Source organism: Octopus bimaculoides, chromosome 3 (genome assembly GCF_046866305.1).
Source record: "Octopus bimaculoides isolate indiv1 chromosome 3, ASM4686630v1, whole genome shotgun sequence".
Taxonomy (NCBI): domain Eukaryota; kingdom Metazoa; phylum Mollusca; class Cephalopoda; order Octopoda; family Octopodidae; genus Octopus; species Octopus bimaculoides.
Genome location: NC_142930.1, coordinates 80,766,489 through 80,788,168, shown reverse-complemented (window position 1 = coordinate 80,788,168; position 21,680 = coordinate 80,766,489). Strand labels below are relative to the sequence as shown.

The 21,680-nt window shown below is 36.4% G+C and overlaps 1 protein-coding gene across 7 annotated transcripts in view; it reads right to left on the bottom strand.

Moving 5' to 3' along the window:
- Positions 1 to 21,680, bottom strand: part of LOC106879385 (uncharacterized) — a 173,856-nt gene that overhangs the window by 42,948 nt on the left and 109,228 nt on the right. For 6 of the 7 annotated variants that reach the window (XM_089349322.1, XM_089349321.1, XM_089349320.1 and 3 more), the window contains 3 exons: positions 21,014 to 21,680; positions 2,240 to 4,520; positions 65 to 131 (listed from right to left, as the gene is read on the bottom strand). The exon at positions 21,014 to 21,680 is cut by the window's right edge and continues 315 nt beyond it. In XM_089349322.1, coding sequence (XP_089205448.1) covers positions 65 to 131; positions 2,240 to 4,520; positions 21,014 to 21,680 — 3,015 coding nt within the window. Of the gene's footprint in view, positions 1 to 64; positions 136 to 2,239; positions 4,521 to 21,013 lie in introns of all 7 variants that reach the window. The other variant, XM_052966274.2, reaches the window with a different exon arrangement.

Below are 21,680 nucleotides of genomic sequence, written 5' to 3'. Positions count from 1 at the left end.
GAAAGATAAAAAGATATTTGAGAAAAGTTGTATAGGTATACTGATCATTCCAATTGACACTCACGAGTTCACTGTCTGTGTAACACTAGCACCATCTTCAGGGAGGAACCTTTCTGACTTTGAGGTGGAATCTTTCTATTAGTAATGAACAGGAAGACATATATATATTAAAGATAAACAGGTAGATGTGTAGATGAATGATAAACAAATATGTGCTAATGAGTAACAAATAAATCATCTGCCTGTTCATGATGAACTACTAAATAATCCAAATACTATCACTAAATATTAGCAAGATGAAGTAAAGAAGAAACAGAGTTTCATGTTACATTTTACAATTTACAATTGATTTTTTTTACTCAATGCATACTAAGTTATTTATAAATTACACAGTACATTGGTTAATTAAACATTACCTAATATATGAGTAACTAAAATATTTATACATTACATAATGGATATCTGATTTAGTGAAATATCTATACATCTAATATTTCAGTTAAGGTTATATTGATACAAGACCTAATCCATTTATTAATATATTTTTAAATAACTTATTCTGTGTGATTATGTTATATATATAGATTACATTATATATATGTTACAAACTATTTAAAATAGACTAGTGTAATATTGAGAACCAAGACAGGCAGCTCTCACACACAAATATAAATATAAATTGTATTGGATCTGTTAGTATTGTAGGGATTTGAATCCTATCTGCAAGATACTCAGTTAGGGGTCATGAGTGAGCCACCACGGTTTCACATTATTAATCTATAAATTGACCAATCAGCATGAAGTTGTGGCATGATTTGGCTCCTCAGATGTTCTAGAATTCACTCCCTTTTCATGCCGCAGAAACCAGATGGTGCCTTACTAATCCAGGCAGCCTTGCACATTTGTGCAGACAGTCTCAGATATTTGCGTAGACCACCTTGGGTACTCACAGAAGGCAGACTGCTAAGACCAGACCATCTTCGGCACTCAGACAGACCACCTTGAGCAAGAAACAACTTTGTACCACAGCTAGCCTTCTACAAGACACAGCTCAGTTCTCTTCTCCCAGTTGGCAGTTATATTGTCAGCATCTTTCTTTTGTAAACAGCCAACATAGTAAATCACATACAGCAATAAATATCTTAAAAGTCAAAAGTTTGTGAGTTTGCTTCAGACAAAGCAACCTCTTGACAGTATCCAATAAAACCCAACCATCACCCTTTCTGTGCAACAAAAAAATTACTCCTTCTCCACAAAGGCACCCATTATTGACGTCCGTCACTACCTCATACCCTTGCCAATTCTCTCTCTCTCTCTCTCTCTCTCTCACCCATGTAGCAGCTCTGATTTCCATAGCTCAAAGTCCTGACTGTCTCTTCACTGCACTCTCACCCTAATCCCTATTTCTCCTATCATACTCTCACTCGAGCATTATCTCTCTGCCATTACTCCCTCCTCTAACACCTTTTGACCCCAATCACTGTTTCTCCCATCATACCCTCACTCTTTCATGCACATAACCTACTTTTTTCTCTCTCACTTTCTTGTTCACCCTCTTGGTTATATTTTCTTAAATAAGCACACTGTAAAGCAGTGAGGACTCTTTAGTCTTGTGAAGTACAAGGCAATCTCGCTATTGCTAGTGTCATGATAAAATGCACCCAGTACACTCTGTAAAGTGGTTTACAAATGAGCGTAGATAACATAAGATAAAATCAAGAGATGTCTTTAGTTTGGCTAAAGATCAACCTCTCAAGTGTTAGTGGTACAATGAAATGCATTCAGTATACTTTGTACAGTGGTTGGGGTTATAAAGGGCATCCAGACAGAAAACATATCAAAGATGGAATGCTCAAGCAAGTATATCATCCTCCAGCCCATTTAGGAGGGCAGTAATTTCAAATAAGAGCTAATTTGGACTGTGACAAGCCATGCAACCTATGCCAGCATGGAAAACTGGCTTAATGATGTTGAAGGTGGTGGTGGTAGTGGTGCTTGTGTTAGTGCTAATGCTGGTGGTGGTGGTGGTGATGATGATGATGACAACATTAGCACCGATGATGATCATGATGAGGATGACAATACATATACATACACTCACAAATGTAAACAGTTACACACAGACACACTTCTATTTCAAACTGTCTACTCAATGCACCTGCAACAGAACAAAAGTTAGGACAAATAATATACAAGCAAAAACATTTAGCTCTAGTCTGTCTTTTTATAAGAGTTTTACTTGCCTTTTCTAAATGTGTATCCTTTGAAGTCTCTGTGAAATTGTTGGGAATGAAATTTACTTTGATAGATGAACTTTTTTGAGCATATTTCTCACAGTCTTTAGTCTCTTCACCAATGCAAGCTTGATTTTCAACAACCTGCGAATCCTTTGGTTTGGGATGAGTCACCTCTGCATCACCCACATATTCCTTAGATTTAAAGTGATTTTTTGTTGGAGAACTTACACCTGGAAAACTCTCTGAAGTAGAATTCAGATGACATGTTTGATCTTGGGTCAAAGACAATTTCTCTCTTTTACAGGGTGAAAAAGACGAAGTATGATTGTTGATATTTTCCTTATTTATTTCCAGTTTCTCAGTAGTCAACCCCAAATCTGACTTTTGATTACAGCTACTCACAGAATTTTCTTTTGAAATTTCTTGTTTATTTGATTTTCTGTTGTTAGAAAATGTCACCTGTGACGCCTTTTCAGACCAATGTGAGTTCTTTTTGTTTTGATTAATTATAGGAAAACTTTTGTCTGAAGGCATTTCTAAATTTTTGTTAGTATGATGATTCTTATTAACTTTAGAGGCAGAGGTAATTTTAGCTTCATTAGTATTAGAAATTCTCAAAGGATCAATTGTTTTCAGCTCATTAGAAGACTCACTCTCAGAATGAAGATTACCAACATTTTTGTTTAATATTCCAGATGTAGTTATTTCAGACTCAGTAAACTGAGGTACTTCTCCACTTATCTCTTCTATATGATTGCTGAAGTGAACTTTGTGGGTTTGATGAGGCTTTAGTGCCACCTCAGATCTAAAATTGGCTGGGTCACTGTTTGTTGTTACTTCTCTCCCTGATCTTGGTTTACCAGGGACAGTTTTGTTGACTTTAGCTTTTAATGAGACTTCTATTTTTGGTTCTATCTTAGCAGAATCAATATGATGGGCATTATAATTTGGTATTTCTTTTCTGTTGGAACCAGATTTAGTTGGGTCAGAACTGTGGTCTTTGCAATCTGGAGTTATTTCTGCTTTTGATATAGGCTTACTGTGGACAGTGTTGTGAATCTTATTTTTTGGTATTACTTTTATTTCTAGTTTTGATTCAACAGAATCAATATGGTGGGCATTACAATTTGGCATTACTTCTGTCTCTGAAGTCAATTTAATAGGGTCAGTGCTGTGATCATTGTCATCTGATGACACCTCGATTTTTGAATCACAGGCTGTATTGTGGGTATCACTGCTTGGCATTACTTCTGTCTCTGGTTTAGATTTAACAGAATCAGTGTGGGGTATATTATTATTTAGCATTACCTCTGTTTCTGATTTGGGTATAGTGGGATCGATGTTGTGGGTAGAATTATTTAGGATGTTTTCCCTCTCTAATAAGAAGTCTTCATGGTCAAAATGGGAAATAGAATTATTATTGACATTAATGACATTAAGAACTTCTGTGTCTTCTTCCACTTCAAGTTTAACATGATCAGTGTTTTGAATCTCCTTTACTTCTGGGTTGAGTTCAGCCAAGGTTTGGTCAGTCTGATGGTTTAATACTTTCGCTGTATTTGGCGTCAGATTTATCTGGTCATTATCCTTACTGGCTGAGATTCCTTCAGTTTCTGGTCTCAATTTAGTCAGGTCTTTCTGATCATCACTGCAGTCCAGGTCTTTCCTTATATCTAGTTCTTCTCTAGACTGTTCATTCTTATGATAATCATTCTTTGATATTTCCTCCTCCTCTATCCCATCAGTGTGTGAAACATTTCTACATGAGATTCTCTCTATTTCTGGCCTGAGTTTAGGTAGATCAGAATGAATATCAACTTTGTTCAAGTCATTTTCTACTCCTTGCCTGATGTTGGACTGATCAGTAATTTTGTCTTTATTCAAAACTTTCTCTGACCTCCAAAGGAACTGGTCACTAATATTTTCAGTTTTCTCAATCTCTGGTCTAATTTTGGACAGAGCAGTATGAGAACTACTGTTGTTTTGTATTTTCTCTTCTTCTAGTTTGTGTTTAGTTGGATCAGTGTGTTGGTCACCAATATCCAAGGTTTTCTCCCTCTCAGGCCAAAGTTTGAAATGGTCAGTGTGGTCACCACTTTTGTTCAAAACTTCCTCTAATTCAGAACTGACTCGAGGTTGGTCAGTGTGATGATACCCAGTGCTTTCTAATTTACTGTACATACTGCCACTCTGATGGAATACACTTGATACAAATTCTTCCTTTCCTTTTACTTCTTGAACCTCAGGTAAGATAGACTGCAGTTTGGAGTCTTTCTGTTTAAACTGAAATGGATGAGTAACAAGAAACAATGATTGAGTTTAAATTGAGACAGGTGAGAGGGGTGAAAGGGTGAAGAAGAAAGGTGGCATGTTTAGAGAGTTACAAACAAAACTTTAAAAAAGGGAAGAGACAGAGAGAGAGGCAGTTAGACATATCAGTTATAAATATATGTATGAATGCAGTTGGTGGTGAGGGTGTAGAAGAGTTATAATTAGCTTAAAGCATTGTGGAATATGAAAAATGAGTGTTTTAGGAAGCTGCTACGATGCCACTGGAGCTATATGTATCAAAGCAACAATGACAATGAGATTATAATGCTACCTGGAAAAAATAATTTGTTCCTTATATTTTTTATGCACAGAAATGTAAAAGACTGGATATTTAATTCACTCTCATGTCCTTAAGCACCAGTTCTTCATCCATGATAATTTGTGTGTGTGTGTGTGTGTGTGTGTGTGTGTGTGTGTGTGAGAGAGAGAGAGAGAGAGTGTGTGTATGTGTGTGTATGTATGCGTGTATGTTTGATGTTACAACTTTCTCCCATCCTCTGCTACATTATATATACATACATACATACATATATATATATATATATATATATATATATATATATATATATATATATATATATATATATATATAATGTAGAAGAAGATGAGAAAAAGTTATCACATCTCCTGTAAGATTTGATTACCACATCTGCTACAAAATATATACGAGTAGCTGTGTTAACCACTATACCAAAGTAGCATTACAACTTTGATCATTCACATGAAGATACTTTAAGTAGTTTGCAATCTATCAATGAGAATTTCAGTCCACACAGTATCAAAGTATGATGTTTTATATATATATATATATATATATAAAACAGAGTTTGTGTGTGTGTGTGTGTGTGCGTGTGTGTGCACATATGCTCCTTATGGATTCAGAACCTGAGTTGCCGATTTTGACGCATGAGATATCAAAAAATCCAGTAATCTTTTGGCTATCAAATAAAGTATGTTTTTTGCACAACAACTCTTTTTTACTACAAAAATAACCTCGGAAACAACGTCGGGTCACACAATTTTGATGTCTTTAGCTAAGGGAGACAACTCTCCCTGAACAATTTTTATATCTTACATAGAGCATATTGAGAAAATGTTTAAAATACATGGAGTTTTACCAAGGAATGAAACTTCAAAGATATACCACCAACTTTATTAGTTTTATCTAGTAAATAATCTTTTAATGTGAAGTATGTTTGTCTGTGTTTTGTTTAACCCAGAGTTGCCTCTGATGTAGCAGACCCATCGCATACATTTTTTTTTTCTTTTCTTCCTGAAATACTGTAAATCTGTGCCTTTCTTTTGATAAAAGGGTGTGTTTTAAGAGAGATTTGACTGCTATTCGTAGTAGCTCAAGTTACCACAGAGACACCTCTGTGTGCATGTATGTGTGTTTTGTTGTGGTGAAAAAAACACTTTTTCTCAGAACATTTTTTGCACAATAATTTTTAAAGAAATCTGAACATCTTTCTTACTGCTAACTTCAAATTACAATTGTTAATTGTTAGAAGTCAAGTAGACAGAGATGTACATATAGTGTTATGGTATAAACTGGAAGTTCAATACAAAGTTTTGAACTCATTATCTTGCGGTTAGTAATCCATTACCTTAAATTTGAAGCCATTAAGTCTTCAAATATTATTTTACTGATGGGGTATTGCCTTCAAAAATTTAATTGATCATACTGACTTTAGTAAATATTTCAATCTGGTATTTATCTTATAGATCTCTGCTTGATGAACTTTGAGACATAGTGGGACACAATACTCGATTTAACAACAAATGTAAACACACACACATATTAAGTGCAAGAATGACTGTGTGGTTGAGAAGTTTGCTTCCCAACCACATAGTTCCACAGTGTTTTCTATTATAGCCTTAGATCAACCACAGACTTGTGACTGAATTTGGTAGACAGAAACTGCAGTGTTGTTCATTAGAGAATGACCAAAAAACATGCTTATAAAGAAGAGTTGTTTGCTTCATAACCCTTGTGTGCCGATTCTACCCATGAGAAAGGAACAAGTAATACAATGTGGCTGTGGGTCATAACACCCAGGCAACACCAGGGTGCATTGCTAGTACATATATATATATATATATAAATATATATACCAAGCATTCTCAATGAGGGCAAAAATTTAGCTGAGTAGAGGGATAATTTGTGACAAACAAATGGATATATATTTTCTAAAAACTTTATATAAATGTAAGCTTTCATAAGTAATTATATTTTATGATGGCAGGTTAAAAACTGGCCATGTATTCATACACTTACATATGACTAATGTAATGAAATGAAATTTGAGGAAAATAGTACCATAGGGGAATATTATAAATAATAAGGGTATGACACTTACCTAAAGAGTATTTTTTAAAAAATTCCTCCTGCATATGGAGGAACATAAAACAACAAGGTAATCTCCAAGCATCAGTATCTTTATCTTTAAAGGAATTTTAAGTTGCCTTTTTTTTCCTTTTTCTTTTTTTTATGAAATTGAAAGTAGCAGACTGTATTATTTAGGTCATTTACAATTAGTTGAGATATTTTGGATCTTTTCTGTTTGGCTTTCACTTTTCAATTCCTTTCTGATTCCAATTGATTTCCATTTCTTTCAATTACAATTGATTTCAAATTTGGTGTAGTGATGTAGTTTTGTATGCTAATTATGGAAATGAAATTTATTCTGGCCATAAATTAATAAACAAAAAGTTAATAGCTTTTAAACTTTGCAAATGTAATTTTAGCCAATCGAAAGCTAGTGGCATATTGGTGTCTGTTCCCATAGCAACAAACCATCAGTTGCTGTTCTAATAATCTGCTTTCCATCCACGTGAAATTTGCCATCTACATTTTTTTGAGAAACGGATGGATATTTTCAGTTGTTTTCCTGTTTTTACTCATCTGTTACTATCCTGATAATCTGTGTATTTCTGAGAAACAAATAGATATTTTTGGTTGTGTTTTCTTGAATGTTTTGAACCAAAATAGAAGTATGACCACAGCCAACTCATGCAATATTTCATATATGATGGAGAAATTAAAAACTGACAACAATGCTGCTTCTTACTTGCAAGAAAAGGGTGTTATCCCTTAAAGGAAATTATGCACACAAAAAGTATGAAGAAAAAGATTCTTGGTGGGAACATTTACAGGCAGTGCTTCCAAAATGGAAGATACATGGTTGGAAGGTGCCACCCTTCCTCTTAGTACTGTGTTTCCTTTACTCAAGAAATTGACTTCAGTCCAGTTTTATGGAGATGAGCCATTGCACAGCTGTTGATAACAACAGCTATGTTAATGAAATATCTGCAAAGGACCTGCTCTGCAATCCAATTCAGATTGGCGGTCCTGAGAAGATTGTTGATATAAACAAAACAGTCTTCTCAAGATGTAATTACAACCAAGGAAGGGTCCTACCTGTGCAGAGTGTATTTGGAGAAATGTACCGTGAGACCAGACATGTTTTTCTTTATGCAGTGCCATGTCAGAATCGTGACACACTGGAGAAATGCCTACTCTCACATTCCTGAAATGGATGGTTATAATTTTCGATATACAACAGTGAACTACAGTGTTGAGTTTATTAACTCAAAAAAAGGTACCCACCTGCAACAAATGGAAAGCACGTGGACCTCTGTAAAATGAAGTAATAAACGACACTGTGACACTTACCATTCTATGGTTGACTCATATCTCTGTGAGTTTTTGTGGTGCAGGAGTTACAAAAATTGTAATTTGATAAACTCCTAGAGTGCATTGCAAAATTTTGCTTTTGAATTATCACCACAAAATATGTATTGTTTACATAAACTGAACTACAGTTTGTTTTTAGTAATTTAACATTCAATTTGCTTGTTTCTTTTTGTAAATTTCAGCAAAGAAAAAAATTTCATTGAGAATCTTTCCTTTTTCTTGCTATTTACTTGCCTGTTCCAACAGTTCACATTATTTATTCATTAAAATTTATTAAAAATTTCATCGTTGAATGTTTTGTCATTGTAATGTTGTCATCATGCACAAAATGCCAGCTTCCAAATCCTGTTTTCTGATTGTTACCCAAAACTTTAAGCCCCTGTAGCATTTTTAAAAACAAAATTTCTGGAACAAGTGAATAACATCAGAATCAGCATGAAAGATTGCATTAATTTGAAATTTTTCCCTTAACTTTAAAATTTCAACAAGTGAAAGCCAAACAGAAAAGATCTGATATTTTTTATAATTAGTTGCAAATACCATAATTAGGAGTAAAGATAGGATACTTGGAGATTACCAGTAATAATAACAGTTAGCTGCCAGATCGATTGGTGCATGCCACTCTTTGAACAGTAATTGTTATGAACATGTGTTGCTTAATTGTTATTATACTGATAGTGATATTCTGAAATTAAATGCCTTGGATTGTGATAATATTAAGAACTAATAGCATAACTTAAGTTGAAGTATAGTGATACAAATTTTAAGAGTGAACAAAGTATTGTTTTTTCTATATTTTCATACCTTTGCTTCATTAATCATGGCTTCCAAAAGAAAGTGTAGTTAGTAACGGGAGGGATATTTATCTTATAGTTTTATAGAAAGCCCACTTAATTGAAAATAGCCTATGCATCTTATACACAACAACTCATTTTCTAATGAGGTTATGAAGCCATCAAAACTTTTATCGTATTTAAAAAGAAAAACATCCTGATAAAATAACCAAATTGTATTTTGGAAATTTGAAGAAAAATTTTAACAAGCAAAATATCACACCTTTTCTTTAAAAAATAGAAGCTAATGAAAATGGATTGATTGTATCTTACGAAATTACACAAATAAATACAAGAAACTGGAAGTGCACAATCAATTGCTGAAAATGTTATACAGCCTGCCTTTCAAATTCTTATGAAAACTGTGTTGCATTGAGTCAGTAAATGTTTTAAAACATTTTCACCGAGTAATGATTCAATTCAGAGAATTGATGGAATATAATCTGATGTAAAAAAACCAACTAATTAAAAAATTAAATTCTCAATTCAAATTGACAAATCTACAGTTAGTAATAATAGAGCTATTCTTATGGAATACATCTGATTCATAGAGGAAGACTACAAACTGTATGAAGAGATGTACATAAAACATTTGGAAACAGAAACTACTGGATTATCCATTTTGGAGGCTACAAAGTTTTTGACAAAAAACAAATATTCTTTGAAAACAAGACAGCCTATGCATCAGATGGTTCTCCATCCATGGTAGGTAAGCATAAGGGATTTATTGTATGTCTTTTGATTCTTACAATGTATTGTGTTGAAAACCATCATCATTAGTTGCTAAAAAATTTAGTATTGATCTTAATGAGTCATTAACATTAATCATTAAAACAGTTAATAAAAGTAGATTTCACAGCAAATATAGCCAACTTTTTCAAAGTTTTGCATTGACAACAGAGAGCAGAACATGAGGCTTATTCTGCACACGGAAGTCTGCACAAGGAGACTGCTGGCCAGATTTTTAAACCTATTTTGATACAATAGTTAAGACTTGCAGAGGAAATGAGGAACCACAAATGTGACATCCACTTTTCTGCATGGATTTTTCGAAAGCTCAATTAAATTTCACTCCAGCTTCAAGGAAAATTATGCATGTTGTTAGGCTACAAATATGTTCTAAATGCCTTTACTGAAAATTTTTTTTTTTTTTTTTTTTTCAAATAAATATATGAAAAAACATTTTAACAGCATACTTGAGTTAAGAGAAATAATTGGACATCCCTATAATCAAACTAATAAAAAATACATAGAATATTAAAACTGGAAGAAGTAAATAGCTGATTTTCAGGTTTATTTTCATTTGGAGTTCTGCTTGGGCGATGGATCATTTTGGCTGTGATATAGAATCCATCAGTGAAAATATCCAAGAACTTATTGAACTAAAACGCAATGATGAATGCAAATACAAATTTGAAACAGGTGGAATAACTGGATTATGCTGTCAAATATAGCAAAACAGCTACATCCAAACATGGTCTGAAATGGTTAGCATACTGATGTGTTTTTCAACTTTGTATTTTATAGAATGTGGATTTAGTGTAGCAGCTATAGTAGAAGTCACGTACCCAAGGTGCCAAGCAATGAGACTGAACCCAGAACTATGTGGTTGGTAAGCAAGCTACTTATTAAACAGCCACTCCTCTGTGTGTGTGTGTATATATATATATATATATATATATATATATATATATACATACATATGTATATGCATATATACATACATACATATATATATATATATATATATATATATATATATATATATATATATATATATACACATATATATATTGTTACACAAATTTTGGGTAAAACCTCCACTTTTACCCGCTCCCATTGATTGCACCTAGTATAGCACTAGCGTAGCAATAATTGGGTACCCTCCCAGCAGTATACTGGATAGATACTATCCCTTAGTGGGTTGTACCCCCAACCCCTAACTCTCTCACGCTATATATATATATATATACATACACACACACACACATATATATTGAACCACAAAAGAAATGTCACACACATACTAAACAAAAACCGGTTTATTAACAGACTGTCATAGCATTGATTAAAGTGTGCTATTTAAGAAACTGTTCTTTCCTAATGATAAAACATCATTTCCTGAAACACGTTTGACATCACATGGTGTCACATGATGATGGAGTGTCCTGAACTCAAAGAGATGAACTTAATATCTTGTTTCATCACCATTAGCATTGATTACCACCAGGTATCTTCTGTACATTGAATGCGTCAAGCAATTGATGAAGGCCATGGGGACAGTAGCCCACACTCTGTTAAAACTTGCAGTGAGTTGTGCCACAGTTATTGGCCTTGGACAGGTGTCATTTAGCCTTCTTTGGATTTCATCCTACAGGTGCTTTGTGGGGTTCAAGTCTGGACATAGGCCAGGCCATGGTAGTGTCTGGATATTGTCATGTTGGAACACGTGACTGCGATGACAAGCAAAGTATGGTACAATTTAAGGCCTCAACACTTGACTGATGTAGCAAGCAGTGGTTACTTCATTGCCCCAACTTTGGCTGATGTTTTGGAAGATCACCAGTCCAAGTTTCTGGTAGAGTACAATTCTGCCATCAGCATGATATTCACCCCTTCTTCTTCAAACCCTAGCTCTGCCATGTGCCTCAGAAATGCAATAGCAACTTTCATCAGAGAAGACTACAGTCTGTCACTGCTGATATTGCCAGCTCTGACGTTTTTGACCCCACTGCAGACATGCCCATCAATGACAATCTGTGAGGATGGAGCCCCTAGCCAGACATCAACAAGACAGATTGAAAGATCTCAGCTGGTGGCAAACTGTCTCTGCACAAAGGGGTTTGTGGTGAGTCCCAATAAGTGAGCAAGTTCGAACCCTACATGCGACACTTGTGTTTTCAAAAGAGAGTAGTGTTGTGGGTCAGTGACATCCTCCTGATGTCAAATTACCTAGAAATGTGATAAAATCCATATAATCTCAATATCATGTGTGAAACAAATAATCTTTTACAGTGCAATGTTTCTTTTGTAATTCATTATATACATACATACATTCATACATATCAAGTATTACCTCTAAATTTTACTTTACCTATATATATATATATATATATATATATATATATATATATATATATATATATATATATATATATATATATATATATATATATATATATATATATGTATGTATGTATATATGTATATATACATGTGTGTGTGTGTGTGTATGGTGTGTACATACGTAGTCTGATCAATGCGTATCAGGACTGCTGCCATAGTAAAAAATCTAAAGCATGCAGAGTGAAGTCGCTTGGCAAAAACTGACTTTGAACTCTGCTGTGCAAGCGTACTAAGTTTTAACTCACTTTCACTGTTTACAGCAATTCTTGGAAGGAATGTGTGTAGCATGTGATCATCACATTGACCATGACAAAGAAAGTTAAGCAGAGCATCTGTAGCAAATTTTGCTAAAAACTTGGCGATACCTGCTCAGAGGCTTACGCAAAGTTTTTGAAAATTTTTCATCATTCTCGACATAATCAAGATTTTGTGCAACTGAAACCCAAGTATCATGTTGGTCAGTTGAAAGCAATTTTAGCACAAACTTGCCAGACACGCGGCTCATACACAAAACTTCAAGGAAAATGGACTGAAGTGACCTGTACCTAATCCACACATCCTCTGATAACTTACAGATGGAGATTCGACAATTTCCCCTCACAGCTGCACACACATCTGCAATGTTTTTCTCAGTTCTGCTGGTTGCTGGTCTCCCAGAATGTTTGTCAATATCAACACTTTTTCAGCCATTTTGGAAACGTTTGAACTACTTGTACACTTGTGTGTGGCTCATACACTCCCCTCCATGCATTTTATGCAACTCTGTGTAGTCCCCTGGGCAGGTATTGTCACGACAGATTTCTCTGTCATGGTCAATGTGATGATCAAACGTTACACACCTTCCTTCCAAGCACTGCTGTAAACAGCAGAAGTGAGCTAAAGTGTTAAAACTTAGTGCACATGCACAGCAAAGTTCAAGGTCAATCTTTGCCAAGCAGTTTCATTCTGCATGCTTTAGCTTCATTACTTTGACAACAGTCCGGATACTTATTGATCAAACCTTGGACATATATTTATATGTGCGTGTGTGTGTGTGCATATGTATATATATATATCTATATATATTCATATATATATATATATATATATATATATATATATATATATATAATAATATTAGGGACAAAATCCATAATTACAGGTAAAAAACTCAATTAAAATCAATTTATAAAAAATTAAAATTAAATTGAGCCTTATGTGATAGTGGATTTTCATCGATGAGTTCTTGAAAATTGGTTATTTTCCCTAAAACTATATATATATATATATATATATATGCGAGTAAAAATAAATACAAAAAAGGTGGGGTTTTTTGTATGATTGTGTATAGAGGAATATATTATTTTGTTTAAAAGAGTTCCAACACTGTCTGTTTTTTATGTTTTATTTATATTCCTGCAGAACTAATGTGGGGTATAGAATATGGAATATACAATATATAATATAATACACAATATACACTATAAAATAAAATAAAATAAATGGCACCATGAAAGAAAGTATTGAATGTAGATGAAATATTGAGTGTTCAATATAAAGGATCAAATATATAAATATATAAATATAAATATATATATACACATATATATTTATCATCATCATCATTGTTGTTTAACATCTGTTTTCCATGCTGGCATGGGTTGGATGGTTTGACTGGAGTCTGGCAAGCTAGGAGGCCACACCAGGCTCCAAACTGTTCTGGCAATGTTTCTAAAGTTGAATGCCCTACCTAACACCAACAACTCCGAGAGAATAGTGGGTACTTTTTACGTGCCACCAGCACAGGAGCAAGTCAGGGTGAAAGGGTTGGCATCAACCATGTTCAGATGGTGCTTTTTGCATGCCACTGTCATGGGGAGCCAGTCAGGCAAGGGGTCTGGATTTGACCATGTTCAGATGGTGCTTTTTACATGTCACTGTCACGGGGAGCCAGTCAGGTAGCACTGGTATGACTCATGCATGAATGGTACTTATTGTGTGCCACCAGCATGGGAGCCAGTCAGGTGGCACTGGCATCAGCCACAACTACAATTGCCATTTGATTGTGGTTCGAGACACTGGTGTAGGCTATGGCTGTGATCTCACTTTACTTGCTGGGTCTTCTCAGTTACAGCACTTCTCCAGAGGTCTCGGTCATTTGTCATTGCCTCTGTGAGGCCCAATGTTCGAAGGTCATGCTTCACCACCTCATCCCATGTCTTCCTGGGTCTCGCTCTATCACAGATTCCTTCCATTGTTTGGGAGTGACACTTCTTCACACAGCTCTCCTCATCCATCCGTAGTACATGGCTATACCAGTGCAGTTGTCTCTCATGCACGCCACATCTGATGCTTCTTATGTCCATCATTTCTCTCAGGGCACTTACACTCTGTTGTGTGTGCACACTGACATCACACATCACACATCCAGCAGATCATGCTAGCTTCATTTGTTTTGAGCCTACGCATGTCTTCAGCAGTCACAGCCCATGTTTCACTGCCGTGAAGGAAAGCAGTTCACACACAGGCATCGTACAATCTAACTTTCACTCTGAGCGAGAGGCCCTTTGTCACCAGTAGAGGTAGGAACTTTCTGAACTTTGCCCAGGCTATTTTTATTCTAGTGGTAACACTCTCTGAGCATCCATCCCGACTACAGATTTGGTCACCTAGGTAGTGGAAGCTATCAACTAATTTTAGTTTCTCCCCTGGCATGTGATGGGATCTGTTTTCTGAGCATCTGTGGTGTTTATTGCTCCTGTGCATCTGCCGTATACAAAAGCTATCTTCCCAGTTTACCTTTCTTTGATGTTGCTGCACCTCTTATGTGTCCATAGCTTACACTGGGTAATCTTATGGAGTTTCTATCTACATCTTTTCTACAGATTGAGCAGGGCCATCTACCTGAAGGGGTTTGTGATGTGTTCGCCTTCCTACTCACTAGGACTTTGGTTTTCGCAACATTGATTCTAAGGCCCTTCGATTTTAAACCTTGCTTCCATACCTGAAATTTCTTTTCTAGTTCTGGTAGTGATTCTGCTATGAGAGCCAGGTCATCAGCATTGAGGAGCTCTCAGGGGTAATCTGTCTTGAATTCCTCTGTTATTACCTGGAGGACTATGATGAATAAGAAGGAGCTGAGGGCTGATCCTTGGTGGACTCCTACTTCTTCCTGGAATTCTTCACTATACTTATTGCCAACCCTAACCTTACTAATGGCATCTCTGTACAGGGCTTGCACAGCCCTTGGTAACCATTCATCCATCCCTAGTTTCTGCATCACCCACCAGATAAGGGATCAGGGGACCCTGTTGAAAGCTTTCTCCAAGTCAGCAAAAGCCAAGTATAGGGGGTTTATCTTTGGCTAGGTATTTCTCCTGCAGTTGCTGTTCCAGGAATATAGCATCAGTGGTGCTTCTACCTGACACAAAAACAAACTGCATCTCATCTAAGCCGTCTCTTTCCCTAATTAGTTGGGCTATGACCCTCTCCATGACCTCCATCACCTTTACCCTTGTAGCAGTTGACTATGGTGCTGCTACACCAGTCATTGGGTATGACTCCTTCATGAACTACCTGGTTCACAATACGGGTGACTAGGCCATAACCCACACAACCAGATATTTTAAGCATCTCAGCAGTGATTCCTGATGGGCCGGGGGCTTTTCCTGACTTCATATCCTTAATTGCTTTATCTACTAGGGTGCTGTTTATTTGGATAGCTTGTCCCTCTGCTGGATCAACATTTGGCAGGCTCTCTTTCTCTCATTCGTTCTCCACATTCAGCAGTCTTTCATAATGGCTTCTCCAAGCCTCTTTCTTTTCAGAATCATTAAAAGCAAGTGCACCATCATTCATGTGGACACATTTCTCTCCTGTGACATCACAATTTTCTCTCACAGACTGTCTTGAAATCCGAAATACTTCAATTGTTTGATCCTCACGTTGCTGAACATTGGCAAACTTCTTCTTTTCTGCATCTCCCTTAGCTATATATACCTGTTGCCCAGCCTCCCTTCTGGCTATCTGGTACAGTTCCCTGCTAACCCCACTCTTCCAGGCTTTCCATGCCTGTTTCTTTGCTTAAATGGCTTTGTCTACTGTATTATTCCTCCACCACGTTACTCTAGGTCTGGAAGGGACTTTGCACCAGCTGCAGATTTGGTCTGTAGCACTCAGTAAGCTGTCCCATAGGAATTTCCAGTTACCCTCTATGTCCAAAGTCTGTGGCTCCTCTACCTTCTCATCAAATTTCTTGATGAAGATGTCACTAAATCTCTGACCATGTGAAAAGTTCTTTAGCTTCCAAATCCTTCTTTTCTGGATTGGTCTGCTTCTTGGCATCCTTCTGGCCATGAGTCTAAAGTCACGAATGACTAGTCTATGCCGGGGGTACTTTCTTCAACCAGGAGGGTCTTTGTATTTAAGAGCAACCCTGCATCCCACTGTCTGGTGAGGATGAAATCAATCTGGCTAGCAGAGTCACCTGATTGATAGGTTATCAGGTGGCTGTCTGGCTTCCTGAAGTTAGTGTTGCAGATTAAAAGTTACATGCATCCTTCTGTATGTGTGTGTGTGTGTGTGTGTGTGTGTGTGTGTGTGTGTGTGTGTGTGTGTGTGTGTGTGTAACTTCTATTTGTCTATATAGGGGGTTCTGAAAGGGGTCTCAGGGAGTAGTGTCCCTGCCTTCATGTGTTAGTTTTCCACCACATTTCTTAAAAATCGTGGTAGAGGCCTTAGTCTTGGGACCACTCATGTCTAGAAACTGAGGTTGGGAGTAAGCAAGGGCATGCTCCCCGTAGAAAATCCAGCTACAAAAAAGCCTCATGATAGCAAGAGAGAATGGGCACCAGCCAGCCAGCCAGCCAGCCAAAGGTTGGGGTGGGTTGCCCCTGCCTACCTGAAAAAGGAAGGTGCAAACCCTCATCCTGGGTTGTACAGGCATGAATTGCCTTATGATGGCCAACGGCCTGAGGAGAAGCTTGGGGTGAGGTTGGGAAGTTGGAATGTGGGCAGTCTGTGTGGAAGGGGAACTGAGGTGTGTGAGGAATTGAGGAAGAGGAGGGTGGATGTGTGTTGTGTGCAGGAAGTTAGGTGGAGGGGCCAGGGTACAAGATTTGTGGGTGTCAAGGGAAGAAGGTACAAGTTGTGGTGGTCAGGAAATAGCAGGAGGACTGGAGGTGTGGGAGTTTTGGTGAAGGAAGAAATCTGTGAGAAAGTGGTGAAGGTCAGGAGAAAGAGTGACAGAGTTACTTTTTACCTCTTAACTATTTTTCTATAAAATTTTGCTGCATAAAATTAGCATTTTTAGATTCTTCTCATTCTGATTTATCTTTTGGGATTAAATAAAATATAGATTGCTTTTAAATTAAGAAAGGTGTTTAAAGTCAAAGTTGATTGCAGGCATTACTTACTTTTTTCAGCACTTTTGGCTTCACAACTTCTTTATATTAAAGATTCTTTTGATAAAATTGACATTTTTAGACTCCCCTTGTTTCATTCTATCATTTAAGTTTAAATAAAATATTGTTTGCTTTTTAAATAAGAAAGTTACTTTGATTCAAAGTCGATTTAATGCAACTTTTTTCCACACCAAGTTTCAATAGTTTTATGCCAAAATGTAGCATGGGGCATGACTATTATAGAACTGTTAACAGTTTTGAATTTGGTTGAGAAATGAATTAGTGACAAAGCTTTGAAAAGGCTGCAAGTGAGAATATTATTCAACCACAACCGTGGTTGAATGGTATATATATATATATATATATGCTTTTATGTTAAAGGAACAAGTTTAATCGGTTCAAAACTTGATCCTTTGCCATAAAATCATATATACTAAATGATTTTTACTTATAACATTTTGAGCTCTAGCAAGTGACCAACATGAAGAAACTCATGTGCTACAACTGACATTGAGAAAAGAACTCTTTCACGCAATATAACAAAAATTGTAAAAAAATCATTTTTTCTTTCTCTCTATCGTTTTATTCTTCTCCCTTATTTTTTTAATAAAAACTCAATATGACTGAACTTTCAGTCATGTATTTTTGTTATGACCTTCATCGAATATATAAATTTATATTACTGTCTGTCTCTGTGGAACATTTGATCATTTAGACATGTTTTTCTGAATTTTATGTAGTAACTTTAAACTCTCCTATTTATTTATTTTTTCCATTGATAAGCAAAAATTTGTCAAAACCAATTTGGTATTTGAATAAATCTATTACAAAATTTAAAAACAGCTATACATTTTGAGATTCAGGTGCATTTACAAACCCCAAAACAAATTCTCTTATATTTTTTCCTGCGTCGGAATACACTTCTCCTGTTTATATTTGACATAGATGTGTGCTTGCAAACTTCAGTTCCCACCTATATGTGTTCAGGTTCAGTCCTATTGTGCAACTCCTGGAGTGAGTGTTTTCTTGTATAGTCCCTGATCAACCAAAGTTTTGTGAATGTATTTGGTGAACAGAAACTCAAAGATGGCTGCCATATTATGTGTGTGTGTGTGTGTGTGTCTGTCTGTCTGTCTGTACATGTATGTATTCTTTTATTCTTTTACTTGTTTCAGCCATCTGACTGTGGTCCTGCTGGAGCACCACTCTGAAGGGTTTTTAGTTGAACAAACTGAACCCAGGACTTATTTTTTAAGTCTAGTGCTTATTCTGTCAGTCTCTTTTGCCAAACCACTAAGTTACAAAGAAATAAACACATCAACACCAGTTATCAAGTGGTGGTGGTGGGGCGGGGACAAATGCAGACACAAAGACACATACACACAGTGATATCAGCTGATAACACTGTATACGATGATAGAATAAAAACTCATCAATAGCAAAAATGGGCCCAAACAACATCACACAAAGGTACAATCTATGCATAAGGAAAGTGAGTGCACAATTACAGGAGGAAGAAGAAAGAGAACCGTTAATAGTAACTCCATAGAAAGAAAGGGAAAATAATACTATGCGTAACTGCAGGTGTAAAGAGGAATGCAGTTTTATCAACAACTGCATGATAAGAAATGTAGTGTACAAATGTGAGGTGAAGACAGATACACAGAAATTCGTGTAGATTGGTGGCACTGGAGACACCATAAAAAATCGTCAGAAGCCATCTCTCAATGTTTTCAAATATAATTAAAAGACACTCCACATATCTATCGAACCTCGTCTGGAGACTAAAACATGCAACCAACAGGTCCATTATAAAAAATGCTGCACCATATAATGGAACATCATAGGTATGCAACCTATGCCAAGAAGAAACCCTGAAAATAATCACATCCAGGGAAAATGGGATGAATAGGTAGTCTGAGATGATTAGATTATGTAAACATAGGAACAAAACATCATTCATGGAGTTTGAAAACAATATTTCGAAATGAAATAACACATTATAGCAAAGCAAAGGAGCCCAAAGAAGCAAACCAACTAATATTTGAGATGCTAAACACTATACTAACAAAAACAATGAAGAGGTCACCATAAGAAAGTAGCATTTATCAATTCAGTAAACAAACCCCACTGTATAACAGTAGTACTTGACCTCCTGTTGAGTTCAAAATTTATTGAAGATAGTCATGTCTTAAATGAAATAAAATAACAGAATGTACTACCCATCCTTGATATCTGCTGAATGAATAGCAAAATAAATCCAACACCACCACATACACTTCCATCCCCATATAACTACCATTCCTTTCTCTATTTCCATACACACAGAAATGCCCACATAACTTGTTTGACCTTCATACTGGTAAAAAGAGAAAAACATCCCTCTGTGGCTCATCCACTAATGTTATATCACCTGAAGAAATGAATCAGAGATGATAATCAGCTGGTTGCCAACAGATACTATGGACTACACTGTAATCATCCCAGGAATATGGACTATGATCTTAAAAGTCATGTGGAAACATGCGTAATGATGCATTAAATATTTATAAATTCCATCCTAGGATTATTGTTATTATTATTATTTCAGTTTCCATCTACCAAATTCACTCACAAGGCTTTGGTTGGCCTGAGGCTATAGTAGAAGAAACTTGGCCAAGGTGCCATGCAGTTGGACTGAACCTAGAACCATGTGGTTGGGAAGCAAGCTTCTTATGACACAGCCATGCCTGTGCCTATGCATGCAACTGAAGCTGCAATTGCAGGTTGCATTCAGGCGTCAAACCAAAAAATGGCATTCGGCAGCTGTTGTGGCTCTGTGTTGCCAGTGCTTGATACTGCTACCCCCTCAGTTGATCCAGGGCAGCTTCACACTCATGACGATATGATCAGCCTTCTGCACTGGTTACAGTGCAGAAGGCTCACCACAAGGAGTGCTCACCACAAGGAGTGCTCACCACAAGGAGTGCTCACCACAAGGAGTGCTCACCACAAGGAGTGCTCACCACAAGGAGTGCTCACCACAAGGAGTGCTCACCACAAGGAGTGCTCACCACAAGGAGTGCTCACCACAAGGAGTGCTCACCACAAGGAGTGCTCACCACAAGGAGTGCTCACCACAAGGAGAGCGGATGAATGTTTGTTTACATCTGTGATTGTTTGTACAAAAAAACTATGGAGGGCAGTGTTGTCGTCAGTTCTCTTATTAAGAACTTGTTCAGTTATTTCCTACCTTCAAAACTGTTTCAATTAATAGATTTCTTACTTGGAGAACAGCTAAGGGTTAGGTAATTTTAGGAAGATCAACCAGCTGTAAAACAAAGTCTCAAGTAACATATTTGTTCAACACATGCAAGTATGGACATAAATCAAATTCATTCATATGTGTGAAATGAGAAATATATCTACCAGAATCTGTGATGGTCCACTGTGAGGGCGCTGCTTCATTGCTCTGAATGCCTTAAAATTTGTTGTGTTTTGTGTTGTTTGGGGTCTTTGAAGTTTCCTTTGGTTTTGTCCAATCAGCATTTTCTCAACAATCACTTGAGGACCTTTCATATCAAATTCCACTGTTTTTATTGTCTTATAAACACTCTGTGATTCCAGATCTGAATGGGGAGACACATTAGCAGCTTGGGTATATTTTTCTTCATGCATCCTTTCTTGTTTCTCGCAAAGTTTGATGAAATACTTCTGCAGGTGAGGAGTAACTGCAGAAGATATTTTAGGACTTGAATTACTGGTCTCTTGGTCATAAATCATTTGTATAGGGTTGTAATCAGTTCTTCGGAGGAATACTCGCTGTTTTGAATTAGAATTGGAATTCAAAGATTTTTCTCCTAACTGAGATTTGGAATTTGATGATTTTTTCTTTATTAAGGTTGCTGTGTGCATTAGTCTGCCAGAATGTGTGCAGAGAAGTTGTACAGGTCTCGTGTTAACACATGATTCAGTTTTGTGATGGACATCATTAAAGGTTGACAAACCCTTAGAAGAGATTTCACAAAAAAATTTATTACTTTTGGGAGTCTCTCTCAATGTACAGGTTTTAAGCTTAATAGGAACAGGAGATGAA